Source organism: Haplochromis burtoni, unplaced genomic scaffold (assembly GCF_018398535.1).
Source record: "Haplochromis burtoni strain Fernald_Lab_line unplaced genomic scaffold, NCSU_Asbu1 Contig_585, whole genome shotgun sequence".
Lineage (NCBI taxonomy): Eukaryota > Metazoa > Chordata > Actinopteri > Cichliformes > Cichlidae > Haplochromis > Haplochromis burtoni.
The window spans coordinates 148,544-170,439 of record NW_024582946.1 but is presented as its reverse complement, the minus strand read 5'-3'; the positions used below and the strand labels follow the sequence as shown (position 1 = coordinate 170,439).

Below are 21,896 nucleotides of genomic sequence, written 5' to 3'. Positions count from 1 at the left end.
CACAACAGCCTGCGTATCCCAGAATGAAGCAAATGCAGAAATAACAAAAATTGCAGGCCACTTGAGGCTGTGAGCGAGTCATTACTGATATACTCTAGTGTTAAAATGCATAACTTTACAGCTGGATAAAAAAATATATAATTAATGCTTTATTTACCAAGATTCATTCTTGGTAAATAGACTTATTTTGTAATTGCATTATTATTGGCATATTCCTGCTCTGTCTCATGTTTTTCGAGTTGCAAAAAAACATTTCTTATCTTTCTTTGTTGTGTTGGCGCCTTTTAGGACAGAGGCGAGGTATGCCCTGGAGAGGTCGCCAGTCTGTCGCAGGGCTAACACATAGAGACAGTCACAGTCACTCACATTCACACCTATGGGCAATTTAGAGTTTCCAATTAACCTGTCCCCACTAACTGCATGTCTTTGGAATGTGGGAGGAAGCTGGAGCACCGGAGAGAACCCATGTAAACACGGGGAGAACATGCAAATTCCACACAGAAAGACCACAGCCTGATGGTGGAATTGAACTCAGGACCTTGTTGTTGTGAGGCAACAGTGCTAAGGGTCACCATGCTGCCCCTTTCATGAGGATTTCAAAAACAATTAGTCTTTCTGTGTAGTTCATTGCAGTAATAACCGTCTTAGAAGAATGCACTCAAAGCATTTCTGCGCTATGTTATTTGTGAATATAGAAACAGGTATCTGTTGTACTCATGTACTTTATCTGGATATGGTCACTTCTCACGCTGAAAAAAACAGTACAATGGCAGCAGCTATCAAGAACCAGCAGGCAACATTACAGTGGCTACGTCTGTTTTTTATATAAAGTCTCAACAATCTGTAAGCCTAATTTGCTTTCAACCTTAAAGCTGAAAGAAAAAGACGTTTTTAAATTAACAGTGAATTGGTTGATACACAGGTATTGCTTGTAGTGACCAGTTTTACCAACTACGTTGTTCGAGTTATCTCTGTAGAGCCTTTCTAACAGTCTATGTAAGCAGGTGTTTTCAGGGACAAGGTAAAAAAACCAGGGAATATTCTTGCCTGCTTGCTGATACAGAGCACAGTTCACCAAAAATCACACCTCTCCTTCCACTACCACCATACCCAGACAATAATTGTTTTGTTGCAAGCCCCTTTTAACAACCACCTCTCCGCCAGATCGCAACTCTTTCACTTGCACTGAAACTAATTCCAGCAAGTAACCTGAGTAACCTGTGTAGCAGTAACCTGAACTGAAGGAGCAAGAGTCTCCCAACATCCAGCGCTCACAGGCAGTCAAACTTCATTCATCAGGTGGACAGAAACAAAATAGAGAAAAGAAATAAATAAAAACACCTGCTTTCAGCTTTTCTGGTGTGTAGATTGTTCTCATTTGCCTCAACATTTGCATTCTATCTTATAGTCTGAAGTCCTTAGAGCGGTAAAACTATAAAAATGTCAAAAGAACGGAACGCAGCATTAACTGCATTACACTATCAGCTTAAACATAGAAGTATGGTTATACGGTGTGGTTTTAGCATGCATGCAACTTCATTGGAGTATATTGAGCAGTAAATTAAACTCACTGTTAACATCAGGATTGTTTGATAGTAAAATTTCCCCTTGGTTTATAATTCGGGACAATACCCGCAGTCAGTCTAATAAAAGGATGTTAAAGTCATGTCTCGTAACATTAGATGCCAGGGTTTGTTGACTCTCGCCCTCCTTCTGACAGCTGACCTTTACATGTGTGCTTTGTGTGGCAAAAGGTAGAGTTACCGTGACATGTGACTTGTGAATAACGTGTTAGCCATAAAAGAATGTTGGGACTTTTGTGGGGAAGCCAATTGATCCGGGCTTATGCTCTCTGTGGGTCCAGAGGGTGACATAAGGCCACACTGTGGTAACACTGCCAGTACGGCGGGAGGAAAATAAAGAAACAATTACAGCATGTAATGGGCTGGAAGAGGCATGGCTGCTGTCAGCTAGTGGGAAGACTTTGGGGGTGGGGGGTGTGTAGGTATCGATTAGTGGATCAGGAAAAGACATGGCACAGGGAATTCAGACGTGAGGCAATCAGGAGGAGAATCATGGAGATTATTTCTGTGCTGACCATCATTCTCCATTTACCCCCGCCAACACACCAGCCGCTCTGGGCACAACCAAGCATCTCAGCTCTTACAATGTGTTTTATGTTTCTCGCTAGCAGCTTTAGTCTGATGCTTTGCAACAACGAACCAAGTGCAGTGTTGCTTTCATCTGGATGTTAGCATCAGCAGAGGTAGATAAGAAAATGTGCATTTTTGACTAGGCCCCACTGTGTATTTGTGACCTCAAGTCACAGACACAGTTTTGTTCCCCCATTTGCTCAACTTCAAATCGCACGATGATCATTTCACAAGCATTTAACCACCACTGCATGTTGACTCAGCTTCTGTCATTTGGTGGAATTGCTGTCATTGTCTTTATTGGGTGCATTTAGCTCCAGTGGCCTCATGGGAGCAGGAATTTGATGCACCCACACTGTTAATGTGCCATATCATAATGGATTGCATTTATATAGCGCTTTTCTAGGCACAATTCCACTATTCATTCACTCTCACATTCACACACTGGTGGAGGCAAGCTACAGTTGTACCCACAGCTGCCCTGGGGCAGACTGACAGAAGCGAGGCTGCCATATCGCCCAATCGGCCCCTGTGGCCAACACCAGTAGGTAGTACGGTAAAGTGTCTTGCCCAAGGACACAACGACCCGGACAGAGAGAGCAGGGGGATCGAGCCGGTTACAGATGAGCTTCCCAACCCCCTGTGCCATGGTCGCCCCATAAATCCAGTTCCAGCAGTTGTAGCACACCAGTCTGTTTCTATAACTCACTGAGCACTCAACCTCCATAGAAAAACATGCCCCCTTAACAACACTACTGCATTGTTCCAATGAAAAGTAGAGACGAGTGGTTTATGTTAGCTGAACATTTCACATCATTCCAGTGCAGCAAGCAAAATTGCTGCTCAGTTTTTACTGCTAACTGACTGTTTTTGGAAGATCACCTACCTGCCCATGCTTTCACATGACTTATATGCTGTCTATAATACGGCAGACCTGTGCACACATACATGCTTTTCAGCATCTTTATTAATTAAGTAGTGGAAAATGTGTATTTCCCTACCAGTTAGCGAGTATTTGCTAGACGTCTCTGGCTGTCACTTGGTAAAAGTGGTCTAAAAGAGGTGCTGCAAACACACAAACCAGAAAAAACAGTGGAAAAAGTAAACAACTACATTTTCATTGTATAATTTAATGGCTATGACCATCCCTAATGATCACTGTGACCTTAAGTCTAACATCAACAAGAACCCCCAGAATGACCTACAGTTCCATAATGCAGTCTTGTTACTAGCAGTGGAGTTTAAAGTCGATCAGATGAACTGTTGCAGAGATATGTGAGGAACACACAGAGACACACACACACATAAAAAGACTCCTTCTTTTAACGCTTTTTCATTCCAACAGTGTCAGCGTTTTCTTTCTTTTCTCCTTCCCCTCTAGTAAAGAAGATTGTTTTCACTGGTCTGGATGACATCCCGAGAGCTTAATCTCAAAACCCATAGGAATAAAAAGCCCCAGTTGCTGTTGTCACTTTGCATTATTTGCTGGTGTTTTTGAACAGCAAGCAACAAGATGATAACAAGACATGTGGGGAAGGAAGGGTGGCATGCAGGGGGGGTGATGTAGTCAAGAGAATATTCAGTCAGGCAGTAATGTAAATGTAAAGCTGACGTAAAGTTTTTTGTGAAACCCGAGCACGGGTCAGAATAATGAAGAGCGCAGGTTTGCCCCCCGGCTGTTGTGGTGGTTGTCGGCACTTAAAAGAGCTTGTTATTTAGGCTGGATTTGTCAGCTCTCTACACTGTCTGCTTTTGTCCTGAATAATGTTTTACTGAGCCGCTTTGAAGAATATTCAAGCACAGCAGCCTACATATGCAAACCTCAAACTTCATCTAAACAATTTCAACAATAGCTTCTTTCTGACAGTGAAGTGTGCACATTGGGTTTTGCAAATGGAAAGGAATGGAAATGTACTCATAAATGTTTTATATATTTACATTTTGTTAAACATAAACTCAGTCTGCATCACATAAACAAAAGTAACAGCGGGACTGGAGCCTCCAAAAATGAGTCAGTCTCCGGTGTAACCATATTCTGGACAGCGATGTCTCTTTCTTACATAGAATAAAACCAAGGCTCTGCTGATAGCACTGCTAAGGTTAGCCAAACTAATCTGACACTGCACGTGTGTATGCAGAGCAAAAGTGTTGTTCTTTTCATCAAGATTTAAAACGTGATTTGATTAACAGTTAATGCTGGTGAAACATAACATTGCATCCATTTTACAGTACATGTATATTACATGTTGTTAAATGTGGAAGGCTTTAGACAAATACTTTGGTCTCAGGATCATGGTTTGGTTTCCAGTATTAAACATCAGCTCTGCATTTGTAACAAAATGTTAATTCGGAGTCTGTAATAATAATCCATGGAGTCTCTGTAAGTGTGTCTGCTTGTGTGTACAGTATGTGTCACTCCTTTAGTTTTCTTGCCAACCATTTATACAGTACTTCAAATGTGGTTTGGGGTGTTGATGGGGACCAGAGACAGACCCCACTGAGTAACTGAGATTATCTTGTGGCTCTTCCATGGGTTAGGGTTTTGTTTGAGGTGGAGGCTAGGTTGTCTTTGTTAGTGAGCAGCATTGTCATACCAACAATAGTCAAGAAAACTGACAGATGCCCCAGTGATGTCACAGAATGAGAGTCAGGAAAATACAGGATTGTGAAAATTTTTAAATGAAATCATCGAGAAAGATAAAACCTGCCTGTATATGATTTCATTTGTGATCAAAACAAATGCTGTTAGAAAGAAGAGATTCATATGGTACTAGCAACCACGTGAATTATGAATCCCACTGAAACTCACTAATCCCACTGCTACTGGCAACCAAGAAACATGTTCGTCAAAGTATGGGATGAGTTTGACTGTTGTATGGACATGTATTGTGCATCTGGAGAGGGGGCAAATTGAGCACTTGTTTTGTATGGAAAACGTTAGCTTCAGCCATGTATTTTAAAATTTACTGCAAGCTGCTGTGTCCATTACTTAAAAAATAATCTTTTCAAATTGGGTCACTCTTATTGAGGAGAAGAGATTTAAATTAAGCGTGCAACCTGACTTGCAAACCTTTACAACATGCAATTTACCCATAATTGCTTCAGTTAAGCCAAACAAAACCATTTCTTACTTTTTTCAATTGATATTGTAAACAGTGCAACTTTTGTGAATAAGCCGTGAAACCAACCACATCTATGAAGGCTATTTGGAGATCACGCTAAAACACGTTTAGCTTTATTTAGTAAATCTGGTTCTTAGTAGAGATGGCACGATACCACTTTTTTATGTCCGACTCCGATACCGATATCATAAATTTGGATATCTGCCGATACCGATATGAATCCGTTATAGTGTGTTTTTTCAATCAATAACTGTTTTTTTAATATCTTGCTGCATTTTGTATAAGTTCATACTCAAGTTTAAATAAACAACAACACTAAAGCTATTCTGTTATACCTGTATGTAAAAATACACTGCACCCAAAATATTTCATAGTTCAGCAATACTGATCAATCTAATAAACTTAAACCTACTCCATCCTTCCTATTCTGGTATTTAAAGAGTACTTAGCAGAAATATTAAGCAACCTAACTAATAGGGTTGCAAACTCCCAGCAAAAAAAAAATAGGGAACCACCCCCCACCCTCCACCTCATGATGCTTAATCGACGTAATCAACTTTAATTTGATGCAGGGTGGAAAAAAAATGCACATAATTAAATAGATTCAACATCTTTCTTCAACAGAATTGCAGACTGCACAAATGGTATCTTCCCAAAGGAAAAAGTACTATAGCTTACTAGGGTATATTAGACTTAACAGTTACTATGTGGCGATCGTGGCTCAAGAGTTGGGAGTTCGCCTTGTAATCGGAAGGTTGCCGGTTCGAGCCCCGGCTTGGACAGTCTCGGTTGTTGTGTCCTTGGGCAAGACACTTCACCCGTTGCCTACTGGTGGTGGTCAGAGGGCCCGGTGGCGCCAGTGTCCGGCAGCCTCGTCTCTGTCAGTGCGCCCCAGGGTGGCTGTGACTACAATGTAGCTTGCCATCACCAGTGTGTGAATGGGTGGATTGACTGGATATATTAAGCGCTTAGGGACTAGTAAAGCGCAATATAAATACAGGCCATTTACCATATATACAATAATGGACTTCTAAACATTTTACATCAGATTAAAACTTTGGGTATAAGATTCAGATAATTATTTATTAAAAGCTAGATATTTTAAATGAGAATAAGAAAGTCTTTGTGCCCCCTTTTTCCTGTTAATGCGCAGGGAAAACATTGCTAGATCCGCCCCTGCACAGTTACCAGCCGTCAGCTATGTAGAAAAGGATCCTGGTGTAGAAAGTAATATTAAATAAATTCTAACAACAGCTTTTCAAGGTTAAACGTGCTGCTGTGGTTCAGCCACTGGTTTCCTCTTTCTGGTGCGAAGTGGGCCAAAATAAATTTAAAAAAATTAATCCCCACACACCCCATCCCCACTCCCGTCACCCTGCATCAATAAGTGAAAGAGAATGGATGGATGGATGGAAATTCCCAGTCTTGTAATTGGTTTTGTTTTTCCAAATCTACTAATACACTTTATCAACTCACCTGCTGATTTCCACACTCTATTTAAATCAGAATGTAACACATGTATTCTGTTACATTCTTACATAAATGAGAGAATAAAATGGCTATGAAGTGCAGGTCACTCTTATCTACTTTAAGTCACCTGAGTGATCCTCAAAGGTGCAAAGGTAGCTGCCTCACTCACTAATACAGGGTCCTTCTCTGCAGTTATCACACCAACAGAAATTGTACACAAGTCAATGCCAAATTACATAAAACAAGTGTTAGTTTGATCTCACTTCCCTCATTTGTTATATCCTTGCCCGTGTCCACCTTTATAATCTCTTTCTGAGATGCCACCAGATGCTGCTGCAGATTAGAAACCATGTCAGCTCTCCTGGGTCACTCAGTCAGAGATAAATGCCGTTCTGAAGGGCTCTTTTTGTTTGCTCACAGTTTAGTATGTGTGGGGGGTTTAAAACTCCCTTCCCTTTGAGTTCAAGTTCATGTTTACCTAACCTTGCCTTTTTAAAGTTTGCAATTGTGCAAGAAAAAAATCTTTTCAGTGTAAGAGGGCAATTTCTCAAGATGTGCAAGTGTTTTGAATGAGACGGAGGGGAAGAATAGAGGGGAAACGAATGAATACATGATTCGTGTCGCTTTGAGATTTCACTCTAATATTAAAAGGGCGCAGAGATCCTTAGAGCTTCTTGGTTGGAAATAATGATCCACCACTGAGGCCTAACCTAAAGAGAGAGAGAGAGGAGCTTGAACAATCATAATACCTGCAAATGCCCGGTGCCATTAAAATACCCTCATTTCGGCTGTCATTAAAATGCACATGACTCACAGAAGACTCCTCAACACTCCCAGCCACGCTATAATGTTATTCAATGCCATATTGCACTGTGTTAAGTTTTGCTTATGAGCATGCAGGAAGCAGAAGTGCAAAATGCATAAACATAATCACAGGAGTCCCAGGCACCTGACAGGAATGTAGCTGAAGTAGTAACATTTAAATCTGTTTGAGGAGCACGGTGCCTCAGAATATCTGAGCCTGGACTCTGACCTGGCCAAGAGAATTTATTATTCACTGATTTGGAATATGGTTTGCATGTGCACATTCTGGTGTTCCATATGAAGGACATGGATGGTGTTCTTGTTCATTTCAGTCCAAAATCAACATGTAATGCCAAATTAACCCAAAGCATATTAGATTCCCTCTTGCAGACTACACCCATGTCCTCAGGGTCATATTCTTAAATCCTACGAGGGTAAAATATATTAAGTCTTTTAAGCAGGAAGTTGTGCCAGGGCTTAGGACGACATGCAGCGTTCTTCTATAAGGGTACCGAATACCACGAAGCCAGCCTGATATTTGGTAAACATACCTTCAACAGGAGAAACTCCAAAGATTGCATGGAAAGAGCACGGGATTAGGGAAATGCCAAAGACTTCAGAGAATATGTCAAAGGAAGATATCGAAAAAGATTTAAGCTTTGGTCAAGAGAAAAAATCGGTGTCTGTTTTTTTGGATAGAGAACGAGCAACTGATGTAGGAATCATCTTCAACTGGAGACTATTTTTAATCTGAATACAGACCTGGCACTGAACGCGTTGTCTGCAAAAAATTCTGAACTGTTTGGATGCAAAGCGTTTTAGTGAGAAATTCATCCTCATCCTGAAAAAAGTTGACATCAAGCGATGATGAGCTGATCCATATGTTTCTAAACGGGAAAAGGAAGAAATTCTAAGGTTCATCCAACTGTCATTAGAAGGCAGGAGCAGGGAGAAGTTCATGGTTTAAGCCAAGAGGTGAATTATCACAATGGCTTTAGTACATAATTCAGGATGTCAGTGCAGTATTTCCATATCATTCTATATTCAGTACCGCTGTATGTTTCGAGTTACAAGAGCAGCTGCTGTCAAATGCAGTGGTCTGATTGGTCAGATCTGTTTATATACACGTGAAAAATAAAGCTTGATTCAAAAAAATAAATGCTTCAAATTTGTCCTGTGAAACTGTGAACCACTTCATTAAGAATTGTGGAAAAGTGGAAAATATTCACACAAATTTGGTGTGTAAAGAGTTTAAAACTAACTCACTGTATGGACACAAATGGACACAAATGGACACAAAGTCCTTTTAGAACCAATTCCTGCCACTTGGCAGGAATTGCCTTAAAGGAGTTCTTAAGCAATCTGAAAAGATCCACAACTTTAATTTCAATGCTCACATTGTCAATAGGAGCCAGTGATATGATGGATAACACTCTAAAAGTTTGGTAAATTTGCACCAAAACATTTAAAAACCTCCCTCAAGCCAATGAAGCTCACACATTTGAAACTGTCATTGACCTCAGCTGTGCAGAACAGTGATGTAACAGAATTACTTATGCATTTTCCATTTTGGTTGTTGATTAGCTTTGGGTGGTAGAGGTGGGACAACTACCAAGTTGAGAATCCTATTGGAGAATTTTATGAAGCGTATTTTGGGATTGGATGAGCACCATCTGGTGAAACTGACCCTGAGCAGAGTGTCTCTCTACCAGCATTCATCCAGCTTGAGCCTCAATTCCCATTTATCTTTTAACAAGAAAAGAGAAGGTCCTTAAAATCAAATCCTCAAGATAAACTGAGATTTCACATTTTTGTTCACTTACAAAACGTTCTGCATATCAACTCAGGATACTGTATAATAGAGGCTCCCAAACAGTGGAGAGCCTCCTCAGCAGGATGAAGGAGAGTTGAAGAAATGAGTACAGAGGGAATGTTCTAAAAAATAACTGGAACTCAGATATTATATTCCAGCCTGCTGAACTGCCCTGGTCACAACATGGTCAGCAGTAACAGTGACAGCAGGGGCTGTGACTCACAGCTCATGGAGGCTAGGTGCATTTTAAAATCAGATAAACCAGTTTGCTTTTAGAACATGCACGGTTTCTCTGAGTCATAACTCAACAGAGATATTTATAATAAGCAGGTCTGCCCCGACAGTAGATTTTTTTTTTTTAAATTTTAAATCAAACTTTGATCAAACTAATTTTAAAATAGTATTTGGTCATTCTAAGGGGTTTCTGGTCAGATGTGAGGTCCCCTACTAAAGTTTCATTGGCAGGCAGGCTAAGAGACAGTTGTTGGTCGTCTTTATTGAGGTTCATTCTACAGAAATCTTGTTAAGACTTTCTAATGATAGATCTTGTAGACCAAAGTGTTTCTTTGGTTCATCTTGGCTCAGGGTAAACGAGTTGATCACATTTTCCCCATGTCTGTGATATCTATGTTTATGTTTAGTGTCTGTTCTCTTTCTTTGTTGTTTTGTTGTTTTATGTTTTCATTTCTTCTTCACGTTTTGTTTTTACTTCCTTTGTGTGCAGTACTTCCTGTCTTTGTCTTTTTCGCCACTTTTACGCTTTAATTTCATTTACACAAGTTAGTTCCTGTCTTTGATTTTTGTCTCCTCCTTCCTTGCTGCTTTGTTTCATTTTCACTCACGTTTTACTTTTGCATGTGGTTAGATTAAAGCTCTAAATGAGAAATTTTAAGCAGAAAAAACTATTTAGTTAGGTTTCAGCATCATTACTAAATGGAAGGTCCATTGGTTAGTTTATCTTGATTTCCTTTCTTTTTTCTTTTAATTTTAGCTAAAAAAACAAACAAAAACAAACTCTACCCTAAAAAAATGTCTTTCTAAATTCACCGTGGCTTACACTTCCTGGGGATGTCATTACTTAATCTCCATTTTGAACTCACCAGAGATTCATGACTTTAAGTTCCCTTGTGTATCAAAGAGATCCTCTGATCTTTATAGTACATTAATGGATACATTGCAAATATTTTATGCTCAGCATCGAGCCCATTTCAGAAGAACTCTCATTAAGCAGCTCCAGAGAGCAGGTGCTGTGCTGTTGTGAAACTACTTTGTGTTGAGACACACTCCCGTTTTCACGGTGAAAAAGAGACAGAAGTTTATTTCCAAATTGCTCCAGGACCATCATACACAGTAGGTCAAAACATGTATATTGACCAATAGGTTGTTCACTGATGTAGTTAGGGTTAATGCTGGTGTTTAAATAAACGCGTGGAGGTTTGCTGTTTTGTAAGACATGTTTGCTGGTAACATGGCTTCTAATTGGCATGTTTCCAGTTAACTTGATTATTTGAGGAGGAATAAGTTGTGCTCCTCAGGCTGTGTTTTGGTACACTGTTTGGTCTCACAGCTCCTCATTAAACTGTCTAATCACACGGATTTCATGGATTCTGTCTGCTGCAGCTTACTGCGTTGCGTGACAATAATTGTGAGATGGTTTGGATAAATAATCAAAAAAAGATATCTGAAGGTGAATTTTGAGGCTCTTGGCCTTCTCCTGCCTGGATTATTCTGATTCCTTTTGTCTGGGGAGTAGGTTTACACAAATCTTTGCTAATCATATACCATTCACAGTTTGTCTTCAAGTATGTTCCCTTTGAGTGAGGTTTGGAGAAAATAGAACTGCTTTCCAGTTGCTGTTGCTGCCTCATAAATAAAACACTCAGCATTGTTTATGATGACTATTTTGCGTCCCGCTATGTACTAACATCATCTGTTATGTCAAAAATACTTTTGTACACTCTCCCGAGACTGGTTACAACCTGTGTGGGTTTTTGCTTTGTGATTTAAACCTGCATTATGTTACCTACGTACATCATTATTCAGCAGCAGTGGACTAGAATCCATAATACATTCTACTGTATACAGAAGTTCATTTGCAGAGTTTTCTTACTGCGATGTCTCTCGCCAGCTCTCGGCATGAATATTTACCTCAGCGACTCACTCTGTTGCAATAAGTATCGCAGTGGAACAGCCTCGAAAAGCGTGTAAGATAAATTCTGCCTAACCCTTATCCTTTATTGGAAGCTGTTCTAAAGTTTTGTAACTTTTAATCAGGTGATTGAATCACGTGACAACCAAACCAAAACAGGTGCTGTGTGAAGAAATGAGCAAATAATTATTTATTGCTCCCAGAAAGCTGTAACTTTCTGGGAGCAATAAATAAGTGAAAATTGGAGCCCTGCAGTCTGCGAGCTGTTTATTTTCTTGTTTCTTCTTTTTTTGTGTCTGTTAACTAAATTGACTTAAAATATGCAATAAACACTTCCCGGGGGGGGAAGGCCGTAATAGTATAGAAACTGCAAATTGTGTTGTATGTAATGACTTGTAATACAAATTGCAAATGGAAGTATGTGTATGATGTGCATAGAGGACATACTGCACAGTACTGAGTTTGAAAATGTGTCAAAATGATGAATATGAACCTATTTATGAGACTTTATGAAAAGATTGTGGCAACGGGCAACATGAAAAGGTGACAGTAGATGTTTTTAAAAGAGAAATATAACCTCATGGTTCCCTGCATTTCTTGCCGCATATAGAATTGAGTTTAAGGTGTGTTTATTTATTTTTAAAGCCATACAAAATTGACCTTGGTTTACAACCACAGGACCTGCGCAAGTATTCTTGAGTCATGTCATCTTGTGATGACGACATTGGCTACATGGTCATTTTGAACCAAATTTATTGTTACACTTCTAATCAACAGAAAATAGCTCAGTGTGTAAAGCATGAATGTTGAACTTAGGTAATCTCATATGCATGTTTTCAATTTTTTAGTTAATTCCTTCTTTTATTTTTGTTTTTTTATGTTTATTTTTCTGGCTTTTAACCTGTTTTCTGTCTGCTTTTTTATTGTTTACTGTCCTATAATGTGTACTGCACTTTCTTTGATTTGATTTTTGTGTTTTAATAAGAGGTACAGCCTTTCTCCCAGTGCAGGGACCTCTGTGGTGGAGCAGTTCAACACAGAAATTATGAAATATTTACATTAGATTTTTAGCTAAATGAGTTTACAGGTTAGGCCTAAAGAGATGCCCGAAATCCAACTTGTTTTTTTCAAGTATATGCTTACTCTTAGAGTTTATGTATGGTACTTTAAGAAGATCTGTGTGTAAAAAGCAATGTGTCAAAGGCTTGTAATAATTTTGACTATGGATCACAGTGGTATCACAGATTTTGCTCTCAGTTATTGATGAGTGCAGTTCTGTTCAGAAATGCAGTATTTCCTAAAACATTTTAAAACAGCATAATAAAAACTGACTGACAGTTTGCGATTAACTGGCTTTTTCCTACATGATCACATCTATTGTTTCTTGTGTTATATCTCACTCTCAGGAGCGACATTAGACATTAAGATTAAGACATTAAAGACATTAAGATTTATCAGATGAGTAACAACGAAAATCTGTTAAAGACTATACTATTATTCCTATTATCCCTCTGAAAGGAGGGAGTATCTGTCTGTCTGTTTATTAGCAGTGTAGTGTCCACAGTGTACAACATATCATTTTCAAATTTTGTGTGATGGTAAATACCAGTGTTTGGTGAAAATCAGGTCAATGTCAAAATCAAGGTCACACCAAATATGAAAATCAGTAAAAACATACCTACATTACCCCCAATTGTTTATGGATGGTCTTCAAACTTGAAAACTAGGCTAGGCTTGGGTGACATGAGTACCTAGGTTGGCTAATAATTTGACCTTGACCTTCATTGTTAGTGCCCAAGGTCGAGGCCTAGGAGGCCAATCATTTCAGCCAATTCTGCTCCAATCATATGAGTAAAGATGATAAAATACACCATTTTAGTATCTAATGCAGGGGTTGCCAACTCCAGGCCTCGAGAGCCGGTGTCCTGTAGGTTTTAGATATCACACTGGGTCAACACACCTGAATCAAATGATTAGTTTATTAAGCCTCTGGAGAACTTCAAGAAATGTTGCAGAGGTAATTTAGCCATTTAAATCAGCTGTGATGGATCAAGGACATCTAAAACCTGCAGGACACCGACTCTCGAGGCCTGGAGTTGGACACCCATAATCTAATGCTTTGAGGTCAGGGTTACATGCATTAGGTGAAGTAGAGCACAAAAGTCAAGCTCATGAGCCGCATCAACCGATGGCTCACCTAACACTCCTCTACACATCCAACAGGCAAACACATGAAGATTTTAAGCTGCTTTAGTCTGCAAGCCTCTTTGCAATGTACCACCACACCATTTCGTCCTTAAGTTCCACATCTAATTGAATCAGTCATTAGTCTTTGTTTTTTCTACTGGAAGTGTAAAAAGCTATCCTCTCATCACCTTTATTCTATAGAATGAACGCTGGACAGTGGCATGCTGCCAAATATAAATTAATGCTGATGGGCTAAAGCTTCTCCTGACTGAATTACATTTGTTAACATCTAGACGTGAATTGATTAAAGATAATGTCTTCATGTGTTTCACCTCTTTTTCTGTGACAGGAAGTGATGTCAGTGGAGGAGGAATCCACCTCATGTTATTGCCTGATGGACTCGACAAGCTGCCACTTGCTGCTGGACCAGCCAGGTTCTTACGCCCTCGTGGGTGAGCCCCTGACGCAGGCTGCCATCAAGAGGCTGAAGCTGGCTGTGTTCGGAACCATGGAGGTTGGCTCCATGAGCTACACCTTGCGGGTGTACTGTGTGGACGACACGCCACATGCCTTTCAGGTGCGCCCTTTTTGTTCATGGTTGAGCTATGATTGTGCTTTCCATCTTCCAGGGTCTAATTTATCTGCAAGAGGCCAGTAATAAAGGCCTGACTAGGGTTTAGCTTCCTTATAAACTGCTAATTCCCAGGGCAAAATTAATTTAGTGCTGGACTGGTGTATTTAAAAACAGCTGCTAAAGTGGAACCTTTCAATGCATGGCTGCACTCCCCTATGCTTTGAGATAGTTCCCCGTTTTATTTGAGCTCTCATTTATTGGAGGTTATTTTTATTTTTTAATGTACAAAAAGAATGTGTCAGGTAAAATGTTTATATATGGAACATTTGAAATGGGTCGTAGCTGCAATGCCAGCATCTCATGGAAATATATTTACAAGACATACTTACAACTCCACCAATGAAGGGTTTATTACACACATTGCTCATTTCTATATGTAAACCCAGTACATTCATGCAGGTTTGTTTCTTAGTAGCATTTCCCTTTACATGTTTTTGCCCTTCTTTTTTTTTTTTTAATTTGGGTACATGATCCACAACTTTACTGTTTCTGTTTACTCTCAACAGGCAGGCAGCTACTTATAGTAATCTAAAGGCAAGCACTCTGAGTTAGCAAGTGATGGATTTAGTCGTCTAACAGTCACATTACCTTTATGTGCTTGTAGAGACTTTAAAAAGTGAAAATTGCCACCTTATTTTGGAGTGCACAAAAAACTTTTAGTAGTGTCAACTTTGAAAGGCGTTATGACATCAGTCATATGTTACGCCCTGCCCATAGGTGGCCAGAAATTTTCAGGTTAGTGCAGATTTAAAGGATCACTGATGTTTTTTGGTCTGACACTTGCCTTGATGAAATAAATGGACTTCCATGCAATTAATCTTACTCTGAGAAAGAGCCCCCCAGGTCTTGTAGTATATGCTGTTTCCACTGGTGTGTTTAGTGAAGCATAATCTTTGAGCTGGGCAAACCTCCTGCTAGTTCTCTGTCCTGATGTTTGTCAGCAGTTGTCACTTGGGTTTTCTACTTTCGCTTCCAAATCAATAAAAACAAACAGACTTGGCTGATTTCTATCTGCTGGATCTACATAAACTGTTTTTTCAGCTAAATGCTCTAGTCATACCTTGCACTCTCTATTGTGGTACAGTACAGAGTTTGACTTTGAACTATTAGCACACCTTTTCTGGCCATGATCAACAAAAGAAGACATTATTTGTCATGTTTTACACCTATGGTAGGATTTTATTGTGTTGTATTCCCAGCTTTTAAAAAGGAAATTTCACAAATTCAGTTCCAGCTATTGACAGTATAAAAGATGGATGTAGCTGCTGTGATGTCACCTGTTGGCTTCTAAACTCACGTTTTGAAACCTCAAGGTGAACATGTCCGCCATCGTTATTTTGGTTGAAAGAGACTGCATAAGAGAAAACCTGCAGTAAAACAACTCTATTGAAAAACCATCCAACACTGGACATTAACAGCAAGACATCTTGATCAAGCTAAGACCTAATTCAGAGCAAGGTAATCATTCAGTCACATGGGTAAAAATAAGACAGCGGCCTCCTCTATACATCTTGAAAAAAGATGGGTGGCTTCTGGTGATTATATTAATTTTTTTTCCAAATTTCTGCAACTAATTGCAACTTATGGTGACTAAATGGTTGCACAGCTTGAGAGTATTGCACAGTCCACGACTGCTTTTGACCACAAGGTGATTGCATAGGTAGCCTGTTAGGAAGCAACCCTTCTGCACACAGTTGCAGTTTGACTTTAAAAAACTGCAATCACTCTCAGAGAGATTGTGCAATGTTTGCAAATAATTGCTGTCTAATTTACAAATCCAGTCTGAATGAGTCTTTGTCTATGAACACAACTCCAAGGGACTCGAGTCAGCTGGCTGCCAGCTGGTTGCATTCAAGCTATAGAACATGAAGGTTGCTGAGTGCAAATGTAACAGTAACTGTTAAATGTAAATTTCTGTCTATGTAGACAACAACAAAACAAACAAAGTTAAGCTCTGTAAATGACTTAATTTTTTTTCTTCTCGCCTCGTGCCACTGTTAAGTGATTTTCATGTTGTGTTGTATTTGCTGACTTAATTTCCAGGACTCTCAAATTGAAAGTTCAGTCTTTTTGCAAATGTCCACCAACACTTTAGCTATGTATTTATACCTTTAAACACAAAGATGAATATTTTCCACTCTGTAAGGAGAGTGCAGATTGCACTGTAGGCTGTGGCCCACATTCACAATGAGCATCTTGTGTGTGGTTGTTGCCTGCGCTCTCTGAGGCAGCAGGGACCGCAACATGTGCACTTTCAGATACGAGTGATTGCACATTCATTACCACAGAGAAACAATACAGCAGTGTTTTAAACACTCTGTAGCAACTTGATGGATGCTCTTCTTGTTCTTTTAATAGAGTCAGACATAGTGTGCCGTACTGTAATCGCTCCCATTCAAACGTTCACCAATCATTCTTTTCTAAAAATCTCATTTGATTTGATTATCCTTCAGCAACCTATAGGGTTTTAATCATTGAAATTTCATCAGTGAACATGAGGGAAATCAAGTTCTCCGTCCTCCTGAGAGAGGCTTGAGTAAAGGAAGACAGAGCTGAACAGAGCATAGCGAGGCTCGTGACTGACTACCTCCTGACCAACCTTCTGCCATGCTGCCAACATCAGCGGCAGCTGGCTTTAAAATGCATTCTGGATTTGGTTTATGAATTCCCAGCCTGCCGAGCAGATGCCAGACTTTAGCATGTCCCCTGGGCTCCTGTTTGTTAGCGCCACATCTCTGCTGTGTGTTTCCCATGCTCCAGCACAAAGTCAATCACAGACCGGGATTCTGGATCAACAGGAAGCCTCATGCAACACAAACACTTGTGTGACAGAGCTATTTTTCTTTTCTTTTTTTTTTCTTTTTTCTAGTTGAAAACAAAAAACAGAAAAAGAAAAATTGCAGGATTCTGTTTTCTTTGACACAGCACAACGTATGAAAAGAAATATGAAAAAACACAAATGGAAAAAACAAACATGCAATGTCATTCTTTATGTTTTGCATCTCTTCTAAGACCTTTGTTACATACAGTGGTTTACACACGAAGATGCCCACATTCACACTTGGTGCTAAATAAATACAAAAACTACATCACGGCACCAGTAAATTGGTAGATGATGACAGCTCTAAAAGATACTTGGAATCTTTTGGAGCTGTGTCCCGGACATTTCTCAGCATTCAGTGGGTGCATGATGTATGGGAAGTTGCCTTGGGGTCTTCTTCATGTTTCTCTCTTCCTAAGCAGATTTTGCAGTGTGGCATGCACATTATCCGGCTTTCGGGCAGCGCTGTTGCAGCTCTAGGGTGTGATTGGTCTCCATCAGTGTTTAGGGTGTGTGGTGTATTTTAAAGCAACATCCACATGAATGCCATGACCCAAGATTTCCAAGCAGACGATGTTCATTTTACCACCATGGTTTTATTTTTGTGGTCCATGTGTGCATAACTCTATTAGCTCTTATACACAGAAAATAAGTATTTGGAAGACATGTTACTTTTTTGTTTTCTCAATCTGCAGCATCACTGACCCTTTAAAAACCACCTAATTTTGAATTTAGCCATTAACAAGTCTTATATCACCAACTTGTAACAACAAAGGCAAAAAGAGAGTGTCTTGTTCCTTAGGAATGAGCAACCCCCTCCACCAAAAGTAAGTCCATGTCCAAGGCCACAGCATTTAGTCATGTTGGAGAGAAGGTGGATAAAACTTGCTACCTGAAAATACCACCTACATTAGTATTCTGCTGGCAGACCTTTCCTAGCAATGAAAATGCTCCTAGAAAATACTTTTCACCTCAACCTTTAGTCTTTAGCCTTGGCAGAGAATCACTCCTGAATTTTAACATCAGCTAGAAATAACTTCTAAAAATTAATCCAATGCTTTTTATCACAATAGATCCTTGTGACCTTCCGTCACTTCATTCAGAAGCATAATGTGAGTGTTTTAACAGCACATCCGGAAAGGTAACAAAACGTGACGTGTCTTAAGCACATACCCAGAGCCTATTTCACCCACATTGCAAACAAGATTATTTGCCATCTGCCATGAGGAGGAGGAGTTACAGTTGACAAATTGATGTGTTTCAAATTGCACTAAGCATGTTTGAAATGTTATTTTGCCGGCTAAAGGAAAACAGACCAAGTCCAAAAAATAGAGAGACTAAATCCTATTTGTTTATTGGTTTTTTTGAGCAGTAAAAACATGATTATACATTCACAAAGTATAATGAATAGGCCATTAATTAATCCCTTAATTAGACCGTGGTGCAAAGCACCAGATTTTCACCCTTGAATTAAATTTTCATCCACAGTTTACGTGGGTAAGATTTTTTTAAAAATGCATACCTCTGAAAGGTGATGAGTTTGCAGCTGGGGTTTAGTTGCTATACAACACTCTAACCTCCAAACAGTGAAGGTAAGTAAAATGGCCCTACAGTTAAGACTCTCACACTGAGCTGATATAAATGTGCTAATGTGAACGCATGACAGACAGACAAAGAAAAGATAATCTTGGTTTACGAAACTCTCATAAGAAGTCTAACTTCTCTCATTACTCCACTTTATGTTGAAAATAGTTGCTCCTATCTTAAAAAAATGTTGTATAGTCTTAGAAATTTCACATCATTAAAATTATTCACATATTGTATTTCCTGATTGCTGCAGCCGTACTTGAGAAAATTATGCAGCTGGAAGACTAGTCTGCTATCAGACAGGATCATGGCATTGACCCTGTAGAATTTTAAGTTCTGTAATTTGTTTTTTTTTACCTTAAACGAAGCTTGGAAGTCTTAGTCAAGTCTCTTTCCTTCTCTTTCCGCTGTCATCTGTAAAGGCTTGTTGCACTTATACATACTCATCTTTTGTGTTATTGGTTTAATCAATCTGTCATTCAACAATGTCCTTGCAGAAATTCACTCTAATGCTCATCATACCACTACATTTATATGGACTATATATAAATGGACTAATGACAGGGGATCCTGGGGACCCCAAGCATTATTTACTGTAAGATGCAATCATAGTAGCAAAATAATCCTAGCAAAACTCACTTGTACTTCAAGAAATATTAGTTATGTGATTATTGACAATGACAATTTTATTTATATAGCACATTTCATTACATGAAAACTCAAAAAGCTTAAAACAGAAAATTTAGACATTAAAAAACAGTGAGGGTTTACAGTAAAACAAAAAACAACTACTGAGTGTAAGTGTGTGACCAGAACGATTTTTAGTCTGTTTTTAAATGTACACACAGATGTAATTGATCTATGGTCAGCAGGCAGCTTGTTCCAAAGAACAAGACCACAATAACTGAAAGTGCCTTAAATACACGTAGATCTGATTCTGGGAACAGTTAAACGATCTGTACCTGATGACCTGAGAGGTCTGACAGTGAGCAAGTCAGAGACGTACTGGGGGGGGCAAACCATAACTATTAAAATCATTTTAAAGGTAATTCTGCATTGTAGTGGGAGTCAGTGAAGTAATTTAAATACTGTGGTAATGTGGTTGAATTTCCACTTTTTACTGATGATTTAGGGAGTCTTGCAAATAGAGTGATGCAATAATCTAACCTGCTTGTTTCACGATCTGTTTGACGCTGATCACGTTTTGGAGAGAGGACCCAAATGCAGACGCTTGGAGACTAGACTAATTTTAAGTGAGCTGTTTACTAAGGCTCAATGAATTCATACAAAAACAGAAAACATGAGCAAAAGGAGACTGAGACTTTTGCTAACAGAAAACTAAACTGTAATATGAAACATGAGCAAAACACATGGTGGAAGAACTGACTTTCTGGCACAGGATAAGGGGAGATTGGGACAATACATACAGTGGCTTGCAAAAGTATTCAGCCCCCTTGAACTTTTCCACATTTTGTCACATTACTACGGAGCCCCGCAGGGGACATGGGAGAAAAAAAAATTAAGACAGACTTGCGAGATTTCGCAAAACTAACTCGGGATTTCGCAAAACTTTTGCGAGATCTCGCAAAACAAATTCGGGATCTTGCAAAAGTCTCCCAACAATGGCAGCAGCTACTTAGTTGTAATATTACTCTTTCTGGGTCACAAAATACACTTTTAAGATATTTTGAGGTGTGAATGTAGTTGTGTAAACGTCAGATATCTGCTCGGTTTACAAGACATCACATATTTGTAAAAGTGCTCCGACGTTTTCGGAGATGTATGAAACTCGCAAAACTTTTGCAAGTTTGTTTTGCAAGATCTCGCAAAAGTCTGTCTTAATTTTTTTTCTCCCATGTCCCCTGTGGGGCTCCGTACATTACAGCCACGAACATGAATTGATTTTAGTGGAATTCCACGTGAAAGACCAATACAAAGTGGTGCACAGGTGAGAAGTGGAACGAAAATCATACATGATTCCAAACATTTTTTACAAATAAATAACTGCAAAGTGGGGTGTGTGTAATTATTGAGCCCCCTTTGGTCTGAGTGCAGTCAGTTGCACATAGACGTTGCCTGATGGGTGCTAATGACTAAATAGAGTGCACCTGTGTTTAATCTAATGTCAGTACACATACAGCTGCTCTGTGATGGCCTCAGAGGTTGTCTAAGAGAATATTGGGAGCAACAACACCATGAAGTCCAAAGAACACACCAGACAGGTCAGGGATAAAGTTATTGAGAAATTTAAAGCAGGCTTAGGCTACAAAAATATTTCCCAAGCCTTGAACATCCCACGGAGCACTTTTCAAGTGATCAGTCAGAAATGGAAGGAGTATGGCACAAAACTGTAAACCTACCAAGACAAGGCCGTCCACCTAAACTCACAGGCCGAACAAGGAGAGCGCTGATCAGAAATGCAGCCAAGAGGCCCATGGTGACTCTGGACGAGCTGCAGAGATCTACAGCTCAGGTGGGGGAATCTGTCCATAGGACAACTATTAGTCGTGCACTGTGTGGCAAGTGGCAAGAAGAAAGACATTGTTAACAGAAAACCATAAGAAGTCCCGTTTGCAGTTTGCCACAAGCCATGTGGGGGACACAGCAAACATGTGGAAGAAGGTGCTCTGGTCAGAGGAGACCAAAATGGAACTTTTTGGCCAAAATGCAAAACGCTATGTGTGGTGGAAAACTAACACTGCACATCACTCTGAACACACCATCCCCACTGTCAAATATGGTGGTGGCAGCATCATGCTCTGGGGGTGCTTCTCTTCAGCAGGGACAGGGAAGCTGGTCAGAGTTGATGGGAAGATGGATGGAGCCAAATACAGGGCAATCCTGGAAGAAAACTTCTTGGAGTCTGCAAAAGACTTGAGACTGGGGCGGAGGTTCACCTTCCAGCAGGACAACGACCCTAAACATAAAGCCAGGGCAACAATGGAATGGTTTAAAACAAAACATATCTATGTGTTGGAATGGCCCAGTCAAAGTCCAGATCTAAATCCAATCGAGAATCTGTGGCAAGATTTGAAAACTGCTGTTCACAAACGCTGCAACCAGACAACTGACTACACACAGGGGATGCTGGGGAGGACACACAGACACAAAGGGGCAAGACCCAGATTAAGACAAGTGAAGTAGACACTGGTAATG

General features: G+C 39.7%; 1 protein-coding gene across 1 annotated transcript in view; it reads left to right on the top strand.

Moving 5' to 3' along the window:
- The window catches only part of LOC102294053 (netrin receptor UNC5D), a gene marked incomplete at its 5' end in the record, with an annotated part of 168,017 nt that overhangs the window by 125,041 nt on the left and 21,080 nt on the right, over positions 1 to 21,896 (top strand). The window contains one exon of the mRNA XM_042214549.1: positions 14,048 to 14,275. Coding sequence (XP_042070483.1) covers positions 14,048 to 14,275 — 228 coding nt within the window. The remainder of the gene's footprint in view (positions 1 to 14,047; positions 14,276 to 21,896) is intronic.